Below are 13228 nucleotides of genomic sequence, written 5' to 3' on the forward strand. Positions count from 1 at the left end.
GAAAGTAGAAGACTTGCTGCAACAGCTTTTCTCTTAGTGACTGCCCGAGGTGGCTCCGCTTCCTGTCACTCACTTTGCAGCCTACATTTCAAGTTCACACTCCCAGGAGCTATCAGACACGGCCCAGTCTGGGTGCCAGGAGCAAATGTCCAAACCAGCTTGTCACGGTGTCAGGCATCCAGACAAACCAGAACTGACAACTTAGTCCCCCACAGGAACGAGAAGGATGCTGGAGAGATAGTGGCAGCATCACTGTCAAATACACCTTAGGTGAGAGGATGCAGGAGACTCAGTGCTAAGAGAGTGGGGACCACTTCTTCAGGAGCCTAGTACCTTCAACTGAAAAAACAATCTAGCCCCCACACTAGCATTTCCCACTTAATTAGTGTCCAAGATTGCCACACTTAATGCCAGTTTTAAGATTATGACAGGTCATATTAGATACACTCAAAGTATTTCTAGAGACACTGAGGCACAAAAAAAATGCGGTCATGTCCTTGTAATATGGGGAGGTTCTTGACAGAAATACCATAGGCTTTTGTATTCTAAGCCATGAGTGGCATAGACCTTTCTTTACAAACAAACAAACACTTCTATTTTATTTTATTTTGTCTACATGCATGCCCATGTACTGCTTGTGTGCCTGGTGCCTATGAAGTCCAGATGAGGCCATTGACTTTCCTAGAGCTGGAGTTGCAGGTGGCTGCGAGGCTCCATGTAGACGCTGGGAATGAACCCATGTCCTCTGCAAGAGCAGCAGTTGTTCTTACCCGGAGTCACCTCTCCAGACCCACAGCCCTTTCTTCACCTATAGTCCCGCCTTCTCCTTGAACCATGTTTCCCTCAGAAATTCTCAGTATGGGGTAAAGGCACCCCCTCACTAGATCCCTCCTTCAAGAAAGCCTGATCATCTCTGCATCTAAAATTTCAGGCAAGGGACCTAAAAGAAATGTCATACAGAGAAGGGGGAAGGACGTGGAGCTGCCTGTCTTTATGCTTTTGGATGGCTTCTGTTCTCAGACATCCTTTGCTGAACACTGTCAAATCACAATCTTCTCTACTAGTAGGGCTATGAGTCCACCTCCCTGCCTCATTTCCTTCCTCTGCAGCCCTTATCACCTGCCAAGTTACTCTGGTGAGGTGTGAATTATGTTCATCTCTTTTTAGCTGCTACTTCTTGCTAAAATCAAGGCTATCCATCTATCCCTCCAAAGGGGATAGATACCTTGGCTAGTGTTTAGCACTTAGTAGGTGCTTTAGTGAGTCCTGGGTGAATGGTCTTAAATGCTTGCTTATTGGGTTGTGTTGGAGGAAGTCAGGCAGGACTGCCCCTCTAGTGTTTTATTCTCTGGGGTAGCTTCATTTTCCAGCCCCCAAGTACTCAGGGGTTAATATAGACTTAGGGGTATCCCCAGATACCTAGATGCCACCCACTTTACAGAACCCAGTAAAATAAAGGATACCATAAAAGATGGTGTTGGTTTGGATATAGAAAGCAGATCTCCAGCTACTGGGGACGTGTGTTGGGGGCCCTTGGGTCTCAGACAGGGAAGAGCTGTGGTGTTGGATGGCAGAGATGGTAAAAGTGGTAGAGAAATCTCTCTCTTTCTGGAGCCTCTAAAAGTAGAGCCTGCATTAACTAGCAGAAGATGCTTCTACTCCTGTTGGGGTCATTCTAGGACCCCAGGATTCCTGGCTCCATCACCTCATCACCTCTTTGATTTGCCTTGCTGACATCTCCTTGCAAGTCCCTCCCATCATCTTGGCAGATTTTTTTTAATCACACAGTAATTTTCTAATGGTGTAGATATTCCCTCCACGTTTAAGGAGGTCCAGTAGACACATACCACACACGTTCACATGTATGCACCCAGCAAGGAGGAAGCTGACAGAGATAGACAGTAACAAGGTGTTGCCCATGCTCTCTCTCTCTCTCTCTCTCTCTCTCTCTCTCTCTCTCTCTCTCACACACACACACACACACACACACACACACACACACACACACACACGCAACAGAGTGATGCTTAGAACTGTGGAGAATAAAAGGGAAATTTGAGAGAGCCAGAAATGACGCAGAAAGAGTCAGGAAAACAGTGGCGAAATGACATTGACACCCAGCAGTGAGCGCTCATCCACTCTAAAGGAGCAGTGGTGGCTGAGTGAGGGACAGGAGCCCACTGAGCGAGAGAACAGAAACCAGGTCCTGGCTTCTGACAGCACAATTTGCAAACAAGGCGCCCATTTTTGCTCACTGCTGTCTGGCTACCAGAAGTCAAGACCAGCGTTTTCTCGATGTAGCTCATTTAGTCCTCACTGAATGTACAGATTGGTCCTGTAGATTACAAAGATGGCCACCTAGTTCCTGTGTGTCCCAAATGTGCCTCTCTCTCTCTGCCATGGCCTCCCCACCGCCCGCCACTCTCACTGCAACCCTTCTATGTTCTCAGGACCTCGGAGCTCGCTATGTTCCTCCCTGCCTGGATGGCTCTTCCCATGAGTGTCCCCTCCTGCCACCTCATTTTATACTGTAAAGGCTCAGAAGGTCCTTCCCCAGGAACAGTTCCCTGGGGATTGTCTTTCAAAGAGCAGATTTCTGTCGCTCTCTGAGTCATCGCTTCACTCTCAAATCAGTTCAGTTCTCTGCTGTGCTCACTGTTATCTGACAGAAGCCATTCACTCATCCCTTCACTTTCCAGAAAGTATTCTACTCAAAGAAGAAGACCTTGGCGCCTCGACGCACAGAGTTCGTAAGATCGAGAGGGAGCTTGGTTCACAGCAGGTGCTCAGTAAATCATTGATGAGGACCAGGTGAATAAGTGACAGGAGGCTAGTAACTTAGCTGGAGTTACAGAGCCAGGAAAGAGCGCAGGTGCCTATGATACGCAGGTGTCTTCTACAGGTATGATCACCACCCACCTCGTTCTCTTCCTCTGTTTTCATGAGATTTCCTTACCACCAGCATCCTACCATCCTGCCTCACACTGAGAGCTGGCCCATGGTGAGAGGTTGTCTGGAATCAGTGGGGGGGGGGGGGGGGGCTTAAACAGCAGCGAGAAGACTCTGGGATTTCTGTATCTATAGGTTCATGGTGCACCACAAGGGCAAAATCGGTATAAAATCTTTCCCCAGCTTAGTGGAATACAATATATCCATGGTGTGAAATACAATGGATCATACATGGGATTGAGTCAGTAGAGGTTAACATCACAAAAGGATCCTGGGGAAAGCGAGGATGGGCACCATTTAGAAAAGAGAGTATCCATTGTTGCATTAGTCTCTCACTAAATGACCAAAATAAAAAATTCCTCAGGCCCAGCAGGGACATGCTGGAGCTGCTGAACTGCTCACAGAACCAATACTCCCTGGGTCTTACCCCAAAGTCAGGGCTGAATATTTCATCTGAATGTTTTTTAGTGTCCCAGGCCTCAAGAAAAGGGCTGTGCTTTACCAGGAGTCAACTAGACCCAAGGCTCATCCCTGACATCAACCCCACATGAACTAAGAGGGTTTCTGGGACTCTGAGAAAAGCATTTTCCCATGGTTCCAGACACAAGAGAGACAAGGTCCCTACCTTCTGGAGCTTCTCACGCCAAGGTACCGAGAAAAAAAGTAAGTCAATAGGGAATATTCAGGCCAGTAGGCAATGGAAGGAACTAGAATGACAGGAAGGAACCATGATGCTGATGTTGGATTGGGACTCGGCTTTAGATGGGTAGTCAGCGGCACAAGAAGGAACAGCCAAGGATGCCTAGTGGGGCATGCAGAGACAGCAAAGGTCCTACACCTAAGGAAACGTACAGGTTCAGGGATACAGTATAGGCTGGCACAAGGGAAGTAGAGGAAAGGGTCACAAAATGATCTTGGGCAGTGTCACAGCAAGGAGTGAAAAGCCCAAGTCTAGAAGTCGGGTTTTATGCCACAAGGACCAGGAAAGCTTTGGTGGTAGGAGAACTCAGCCAGCTTGCTCACAACCTCCAGACTCTCCCCTGTCTCTCCACTGCTCACCAGGCTGCCTCCTCCGGCTCTTGCATGAGACATAGCATCTTGTATTAGACACAGCACCAGAACCAAAAGTTCCTTTAGGCTGCTGCCTTGCTGCAATTGCAAACGCTCCAAATGAGCTTGGAAGGGTGTCTCTAAACAGATGTGGTGGAACATGCCTAGCACCTCCACTACCCGCTCCTCTGGCACGGGTTCTCCATTAGCTCCCTTGGACACAGGTCCTTCACTCTAAAGTGGGCTGTGATTCAGACGGCCATTGCACTGGGTTTAGGAGTGAGTCTGCCCAGCTCATGGGGTTGGGAAATGTAGACCCTGAGGTGTTTTATGGCCAGGTTTTTAGTGTCCAGGGCAACATAATTGAAACAAGAAACTCAAGGCCATAGACTTCTGAAGCTGTTTGTCCATTCTTTTATCCATTTAACACATATACATTGCATTCGTATATATCAGATACTGTTTGGGGGGGCTATGATACATACATGAACTAAAAAGATAAAACATCCCATCATTTCTACTCTCATGCTGCATACATTCAAAATGAGTGCTGCGGTCTGAGCCTCTCTCTAAACTTCAAGGGGAAACGTCCTCAGGCTTTCTCAAGAGGTTGGCAAAAGGCATGAGAATGAGCCCCGCAGACATACAAGAACTAAAAAGATGAAACCTAGCAACATCTCTATTCTCGTGGTGCTTACATTCTAAACAAGAAAGATACGTTAAGTCAATAACAGGCACAACAGGCATGGGAAGTAAACACGAGTGACTAAGTTTCTTGGATAGAACTAGAGGAATGTAGGAGGTTGGTAGTTCCTGATCTGGTGGACAGTGGGTTAGAGTTTATCTGGGAGCTCAGGAGAACTTCCTGGACAAAGGCTTGGAAGAGCGTCAACTTGCAGCTGTCTGGAGACAACTTTAGGCATGAGAATCATCAGAGCAAAGACCACAAGGAACGAGAATTCCTGTCATAGCAGCGGCTGTCACCTGGGGGCATGTCTTGAGTTGCACTGCCCTGAGTTTTGCAGAGCTGGTGTGGAGAGCAGAGGGAGATAGGGGTTGATGAGGTTAGCTATTTCTAGAACATGGAACATACAAAGTCTCACCAGGAACAGTAGCTGTGAGGGTTGCCTTTAACTGACAACTTAAGAAAACCGAGGAGGACCTGGGAAAAGATTCTCAGGGAGGGTCTGTCTACATTGTGTTGGCCCATGGGAATGTCTGTAGGGGATTATCTTGACTGCCTTAATTGATGTAGGTAGATGCAGCCCACTGTGGGCAGAACTATTCCTTACTCAGAAGGTCCTAAGCTTTGTAAGCATGGAGAAATTAAGATTCGGGCAAGCAGTCAAGCAAGCATGTATTTATTTATCTATCTCTGGCCTCTACTGCAGGTATAATATGGCACTAGCAACTTGAAGTTCCTGCCTCTGTGACCTCCCCACATAATGGACTAGTATCTGAAATTGTAAATCAAATAAACCCTCTTTCCCTAAGTGGTGTTTGTCTGAGTATTTTTTTCCCTATCAACAGAAATTAAACTAGAACAATAGCATGCTTACAACTCCAGCATTTGGGAAATAGAGGCGGGAGAGGGGGGAATCAGATGTCCAAGGTCATCTTTAGCTACATAGCAAGTTCAAGCACCAGGTGGGATACACAATACCCTGCTTCAATAAATAAATAAACAAATAAACAACCACCAGACGAATGAATAAAAGGGATACACAGGACTTCTGGGTTCTCATCGGGGCTGAAGGATTTGCTGGTACAGAACAAGACAGCATGTTCTATTAAACTTCAAGAAATTGGGTTATATGTCTTGAACAAAGTCTGGGAAAACACCTGGTTACAGAGAAAGTAGACGGGGGTCTATTGAAAATATAAGACTTGATCTAGGGTTGTAGGTGGCAGTGACATGGAAAATTATATTTTGAAAATATTTTAGAACCAATAAATTTTCTGATATGTTGGAATGTAGAGTCATGGGTTAAAAAAAGAAGTCAAAGGTGATATAAGGTTTTTAGTTGGATGACTTGGTTGCTATGAACTAAGATAGGGATTACGACAGGTGAGGAACACTGTGGAGGAAGATGACGAATCTTGCCTTGGGCACGTTAAGTTGAAAGCATATGGAAGGTACGTACGTGAAGATGCCTAAAAAGGCAAGCAGCTGTGTGAGAAGAGCTGGGTGGAGAGCACCAGATAAGATGTGAAGCCATTGGACTGATCATCATCATTAAGGAATAATATAACATTAAGGAGACAAAAGAGAGAGGAGGAGGGACCAGGTAGAAATCAAGAAGCAGGAACTACAGAGGTAACAGGAATTCCAGGATGCTGAGGGACCTTAGATGCAACAATCCAAAGACAGCCTAGTTTTTCTCAGCTTTGAAGCTCACAGGCAAAGACTTTGTTTCCTAAATGTCTCTGAGCTTCTTCACACAATAGCTCTACCAAGGCACCAATGCTAGGGAAATCCTTCAACACATCTCCACTTAAGAACTGACTCCAATTTTGTAAAACTATTGCCTGCAACTCGTTTCTATGAACGAGGTGGCACTGTGCACAGTCACACCTGTTTGCTTCTGTGCTATCAATGGCGGCTTTATGTCAAGATAGCAGAGCTGGATGATGCAACAGAGTCCATATGGTACATGAACCCTCAACTACACATTGGTGGAGGCTTTATAGAAAAAAATGGATCCCAGGACTGACTCCTTGGTATTTCATGTCATTAGCTCATTCAGGCATATTTAGGTATTTACTCACCCCAAGGAAAAAAAATAGTAATCTGAAGACTAGCACATGTCACTCCTGGATTATTCAAGCTCTCAAGTGAAGTAGCTCATCACTGTTACCCTTAGGTTCTAGATGATAAAGCCAAGACAGGGAATGTGCCAGTAACTTGTCAACAGGGGAAGAGGGAACCATTAGATTGGCCCATGGCCATCTTCCTGAAGAAAGTTTGGTTAATGGTTGATGTATGAGACTCTAGCTCACTGTGGGCAGTGTCACCCCTAGTCAGATGGTCCTGAGATGGCTAAGAAGGCAAGCTGAGCAAACCATAGAAAGCAGACAAGTGAGCAGTGTATCTGCATGGTTTCTGCCTCACTTCATGCCTTGAGTCCCTGCCTTGGCTTCCATCAGCGGTGGACTCCACCTTTCCAACAATGGTGAAGATGAATCCTCTTCTCCCCAAAGTTGTTTCGGCCAGTGTTTCATCACAGTACCAGAGAAAGCAAATCAGAACAGGGAACTTAAACGGTATGTCTAGGATCAGCCCGCCAATTAAGGATGGGTCTGGCTGGAAATCCAGGGACTGACCTCATAGCTGAGAGTATCCTAAGAGTCACCTCACTTATGTTTGGCACACGGCTGTTAGATAACAGTAGAGGATGCCGGTCTTTTCTGAGCTCCAGAAATTATATAACACTCTGTTTAGCAAATGGGAGAGTCAGGGCTGATGCTCAGTGTCGCAGTTTGAGTGTGCAATGTGCCCACAGGCTCATGTGTTTGAACACATGGTCCTCAAATGGTGGCGTTGGTTGGAGAGGTTATGGGCTATTTGAGACACAGGGCTAAGCCAGTGGACACAGATGACTGGAATCAGGTCTTTGAATCTAACTCTCACATCTAGCCTGAGTTCTAGGCCTCCTGTTTGCTACTCCAATATGAGCAAGCCGCTCAAGTTCCATGCACTGACCCTCTCCGGTCTTCTCTGCTTTAATGTACTATATCTTTTGCACCACTTTATAAAATCACCTTTACGCTGCTCCTGTCAGGTGTTTTGGTCACAGCAATGATAAGCAACTAATATATTCAGATGTTGTGGGACCTGCGCCCTTAGCCACTGTCCTACACAAAGAATCTGCCAACCCATCGGACACAAGTGCTGACCCAGGCAATGGGACCTCTGGTTTTGATTTGGGGTATCTGTGAAATGCAACTCCAAAATGAACGAACATCTGGCCTTCTCACTCCCGTCTTACTTTCCTGACCAGTATGTCACAATCAGGTGCCCAGCTTGTCTCATCAGCAAACCTGAGTGAAGAGGGAACACGCTAGAGGAAGCAGCGCTGGATGAAAACAGAGCCGAGTAAGTCTTCAGCTGGATTTTTCAAAGGCAGAGGCATACGCATGCTCAGCGCTATCAGAGGGCTGATCATTTTATACTAGCAGTTTAGCTTTTACGTCTTTCAAGGTCCTTTCATGGTTTAACTCCCAGGTTTTGAAATTCTGGATTTCAGATCAGACCAGGCATGTTGAAATGTTCTCTGTCATAGTCAGGTCTTGGGCCTTCTTTAACGAATTCAGTTCCATCAAAGAAAGCCCTCTCCATCTCCTACAGCCGTGGAATTAGGCAGAGAGTGAGGAGTGGGGCATCACACTAAGAAAAGCAAAAAATGCAGATAGGGGATGGATTCATCACCAGCTGCTCATTCCATCCCAGTTGTATCCAAAACATTTCACCATCCCAAAGCCATGGAGGCCTCCGAAGGGCACCACAATGAATCCCTGTCTTGCTGAAGCTGGCAGATCCAGAGACCCCCACTGAGAGATGTCATCAGGCTCCTAAAGAGGGTTGGGGCTACTGTAGGCTTCCAGGACATAATATACAAGTACTGTGGGCGGCATAATGTAGAATTCATCTCCCTCACTCTGTGGAGCTGAGACAGGCAGAACAATCTAGACTCTGTCAGCAAGGTCCTCCAGAGAGTTCAGGCGCACTGATGAAGAGGAATAAGAGAGAGAGAGAGAGCTGTCCCTCACGGCCACGGCCTCATCGCTCAGTGCTAAGGCATCCATATTCATGAACTAGATGGACAGCTTCCAATATGACCTCCTAGAAATAATGGGGCAGAGGTCCAGCAGTGCCTACCCACCATTGGGGTTCTGGGATATACTGTGGAAAGTAAGACTCTGGGCAGTGAGGAAGAGGACTATAAGAGACCTCTCTAATTATATGACATTGTCTCTGGTCTGCACTGAGAACCTCTGATCAACTTACTTAGCACTTGGCTAAACTCCAGAACCAAATCCAATATTGCTAAGTCCTACTTAGTTTCAGCCGACAATCACCCCTATGCCCTATCTGTCCATGGATTGGAGTTCATGTGATGTTCTAGAGGTCCCACAAGGTTGAAGCTACACAGGAGCGCTCAGGGCACACAATATATCATCTCACTTCAAGGCACTGTCTGTTCTCCGAACCCTCATCCATCTGGCTCTTCTATGATGCTCACTTACCTCGGTTTCTTACAGAAATATCTTTGCCATCGCACAAACCTCTTGGGACCAGAAAGGTGACTTTGACAGGCAGTTATCTGTTGTGTAGGGAAATCTGACCTAGAACTTGAGATTCTAACTTAAGAGTTTTTCTTTAAGGTAGTAAATGTTGGTTTTGAGCCTAGCCACCCCATCATTTCAAAGCCAGTGGATTTGTTCTAGACCTGTGGATATTTTCCTATTTCAAATATTCCACTCCTGTTAGAGCAGACCCAGCCCTAGTCCCCAGGCAGCATGACAGAAAGGAAACACACTGAGCCAAATAAATCAAATCACCTCTCTGCAGCTGGCCTCCTGGAGGTTTCTATGGAGCCACAGGCTAGCGTTTCGTTGCAAGACAAATGTCGAGCAGAGCTCAACAGCCTTACCTGCCTTTCTGACATGATGTAGAGCTGCTCGTGGTCCTTGGAAAAGGCCATGTCCCGGAGCACGGGGCCTGGCTCCACCACCTGCACAGTCTCATACTGGAGGGCATTGCCCTTGGGCCCATCCACTCGGATCTGCAGAGAAAAGGAGACGAAAGGTGAAGTGAATGTCTTAGCTACATTTCTATTACCATGATAAAACACCATGACCAAGGCAACTTGCATAAGGATCCGCTTATCTTGGCTCATAGTTACAGAAAAAGACAAATCTGTGACGGCAGGGAAGTACAGCATTAGCTGGCAGACATGGCAGCAGGAAGCCAAGGGCTCATATCTTGAACCATACGTATGAAGCAGACAGAGCAAACCAGCAATGGGTGAAGTATTTTACTTTTAAAGACCACCTCCTATGACACGCCTCCTCCGACAGAGGCACACCTCCTCCGACAGAGGCACACCTCCTAAGGGTCCCCAAATAACATCACTAAATGAAAATCAAGTTTTTAAATGTCCAAGACTACGGGGGACTTCTCATTCAAACCACCACAATGGCTTTAGATTTCATATTGCTTACAACCCAACTTTAGCCTAGAGACACTCCCAATGGTCAAGGGAGAGGCAGGGAGCTCTGTCTCTGCAGATCTCAGAGTCCAACATCAAAGACATAAGTGACAGAAGCCCACCGTGACCTACTAATGGAAGCTCATGGAGGAAGGAGGGAGCAGACCAAGCTGAGCTTTAAAATAATCTGGTTTTTGTCTCTGTTTTCTATACCTTAGGATCAGTAAACCGAGGTGGTACTAGTCTTTAGAGATGAGTACGGGGCTGGTATCCGGATGAAGGATCCGGGCTTGGGTAGTGAGGCAGTTTCAGGTGAGGGAATCATCCCATATAAGAAAAACAAGAAGAAAGGCTAACAGTTGTTAGCAGAAGTATTTTTAATATATGAATGTGGGTTTAGTCAATGAGACTTCTACCCAGATATCACTGCTCTGCACTGGAAGAGACTCAAGGAGTCGATCCCCGAAGCTCCACGTCTCTGATCTTCTTTGATCCGTAGAAACTAGTAGCTTATACTTCAGGTTTTAAAATAGATGGTGGGTCCTGAAACAGCTCATTGTGGAGTTCTATTCATGGTCTCAGGGAAGGAAAACATGCCTTGGGCATGAGCCATCCTTAGTCTTTTAAGAATGCTTAGATGACTACATGATCCCTGGGCCATCAGCAAGGCCTTCCTAGAAATGTTTAGACAATGTGGAAACCCACCAGAATGGATGTCCCCCTCCACGCACACTGTGTTATTGAGAACAAACCTAGGAAAGACTCGGGCTTCCCAACCTGACACAGTGCTCATCTGGCCTCTGGCCCAAGTCTGCTGAAATGCAAGCACATGGATTCAACAGGCTCCCCACCCCACGAGGATATCACCATCTATGTAAGCAGGGACAAGTACTACTGAGGATGTGGCAAAGGGAGAGTCTATGGACTGGAGGACTTGGTGATCTGCTGCTGATACAAGGCTCTGCAAGGCGTCTCTGGGGGGAGCGTCAGCGATTCCACTAACAAAACTAAAGAACACATTGCGGTCCAAGCGCCACCATTATGCAGTCATTTTAATTGTTACCTTATAATTTTCAACTCTTAAGAGATCAAGGAGAATAAAAGAGTTATTCAGAGGAGTTAAATGATGGAAGGGGACAGCACAACTGGTGACGACTGATACACCAGAATGCTTTATTCCTGCCAAGTTCACTGAACTCGGATACTAGTTAATTTTGTGGTTCTGAGTTTGATCCCTTGACCACTATTTATTTTCAAATGAACAAATAAATGTAATTGAGATTCCTCTTTGCTGATTTCCCATTATGCTCATGAAAACAACAACCGGAAAACCAGCCTGAAGAGAGATGCTCCGCTTTGAGGTAGCAATGCCTTAGTGTCTGAGAGGCACCCCCACCCTCCATTTCCGAACCCACCGCTGAGCCGTCAGGGGGCACATTGGCCAGGCACTTTCTCAACCAAAATGAAACAGATCAATGCAGAACCAGCCTGGAGGTGAAGTGATGGTTGTGGCCAGTGGCCTACCCAGGCTTCATCCCCAGTCAGGAGGAGCCTTGGAGTGGGAACAGAATGATGCTGAACTCCCTGACTGCTCTCGGCTCTTAGGCTCCTGACAGACACAGGCTCCCATGAGAACCACCCCATGCTCTTGGTCTGATCCCCATGAGAAGCTAGATTCAGCACCTTGGTAGTGCTTTTTCCTGCCTCTAACTTCCCTGCCCTTAGGATAGGGTGATATGCCAGATGTAGTAGACGTCATATGGAATAACCAATAAGGCAAATTTTCATAGGCCTGGCTTTTTTTGTTCCTGACCCTCCCTATTCTGCCAGAGTAGGAGAACAGCTGGGAAGGTATGTCCCCCCTCCCTTCTCCTCTCCCCTACTATAGTTCGGATCACAGCTTTATAAACTACAGAAAGAAAAGAACTCATGTACCTATTCCCTTAGAGAACTAAACACAAGACATGAACAAAAGTTTATTGTAAAATTGGCTGTTTGGTGAATAGCCCTGAAATTGAGGCAGAATGGACTAGCTTTCAACTCTCCAGACTCTACCTAGACAAATAGGAATTACTCTTCATGGAATAGACCACATCTGGCATTTACATCCCATAAATCTGTCGCCAATATTAATACTGTCCATGCTTGCAGGTGATGCATGGAAGGCTAAATAACTTGTCCAAGGTTGCATATCTAGTGAACATGGACACGGAGTCACGGCCAGACCTGACTAACTCCATTGTCTGTGCTTCCATGAGTTTACACTGGACCTTACACTGGACCTCAAACCCTAACACTTAACTCAATCCTATTGCTAATATAAATTTGCATTCTGCCTAGAAATCTGTGTTATGCAAACATTGCCTTGGGGGTGGTGAAGGAATCAGTCTTTACCGCTGTTCTTTGGGGGAAGAATATGCATATGAGTGACGATAATGGTGTGAAATTTCAAAATAAGGAGCCCTTATATTTTCGCTTTAGACCTTGCAAAGTATTCTTCGGTAACAGTCTCTCATCAGATAGTCGTAAAATTTTTATGATGTTGACTATCAGCGCAATTTTTTTCATTTTATTGATAAAGCAACTGAAATGGGGACTGATCCGAATCTTGTCCAAAATTCAGTGGAAAACAATGGCTAGACTAGAACCCAGGCCTCTCCCGAGTGCTGGCTCAGCATTTGCCTCGTAGTTACTTAGTTTTTCCAAAAGCCTTTGACAAGGCTCCACATGAAAAGGTATTTTAAAATAATGAGTCTCCATGGGATCTCAGGCAGTTTGACCAAAGACATAGAACTGACTTAGAGGCAGGAAAAGACATACTTCTGCATGGAGAAATAGAATCGAGAACTCCCTATACACTAGCGTTGCCACTAGTAGTATTTTTTTTAAAGGCATGGACCAGAGAAGGGAGCTGGAAGCTTCAAAGATGATTCTAAGCTTTGGTGGCTAATAAAAAACTCAACAATGGGGACAGAATGACAGGAAGAGGTACTGTCTTTTGTGGCTGACAGCAAGGA

General features: G+C 46.0%; 1 protein-coding gene across 2 annotated transcripts in view; it reads right to left on the reverse strand.

The window, feature by feature from the left end:
- Plxna4 (plexin A4) overlaps positions 1–13228 on the reverse strand; it is a 452981-nt gene that overhangs the window by 161640 nt on the left and 278113 nt on the right. For both annotated transcript variants that reach the window (XM_075953914.1, XM_075953915.1), the window contains exon 4: positions 9654–9785. In XM_075953914.1, coding sequence (XP_075810029.1) covers positions 9654–9785 — 132 coding nt within the window. The remainder of the gene's footprint in view (positions 1–9653; positions 9786–13228) is intronic.

Source organism: Microtus pennsylvanicus, chromosome 19 (assembly GCF_037038515.1).
Source record: "Microtus pennsylvanicus isolate mMicPen1 chromosome 19, mMicPen1.hap1, whole genome shotgun sequence".
Classification (NCBI taxonomy): Eukaryota; Metazoa; Chordata; class Mammalia; order Rodentia; family Cricetidae; genus Microtus; species Microtus pennsylvanicus.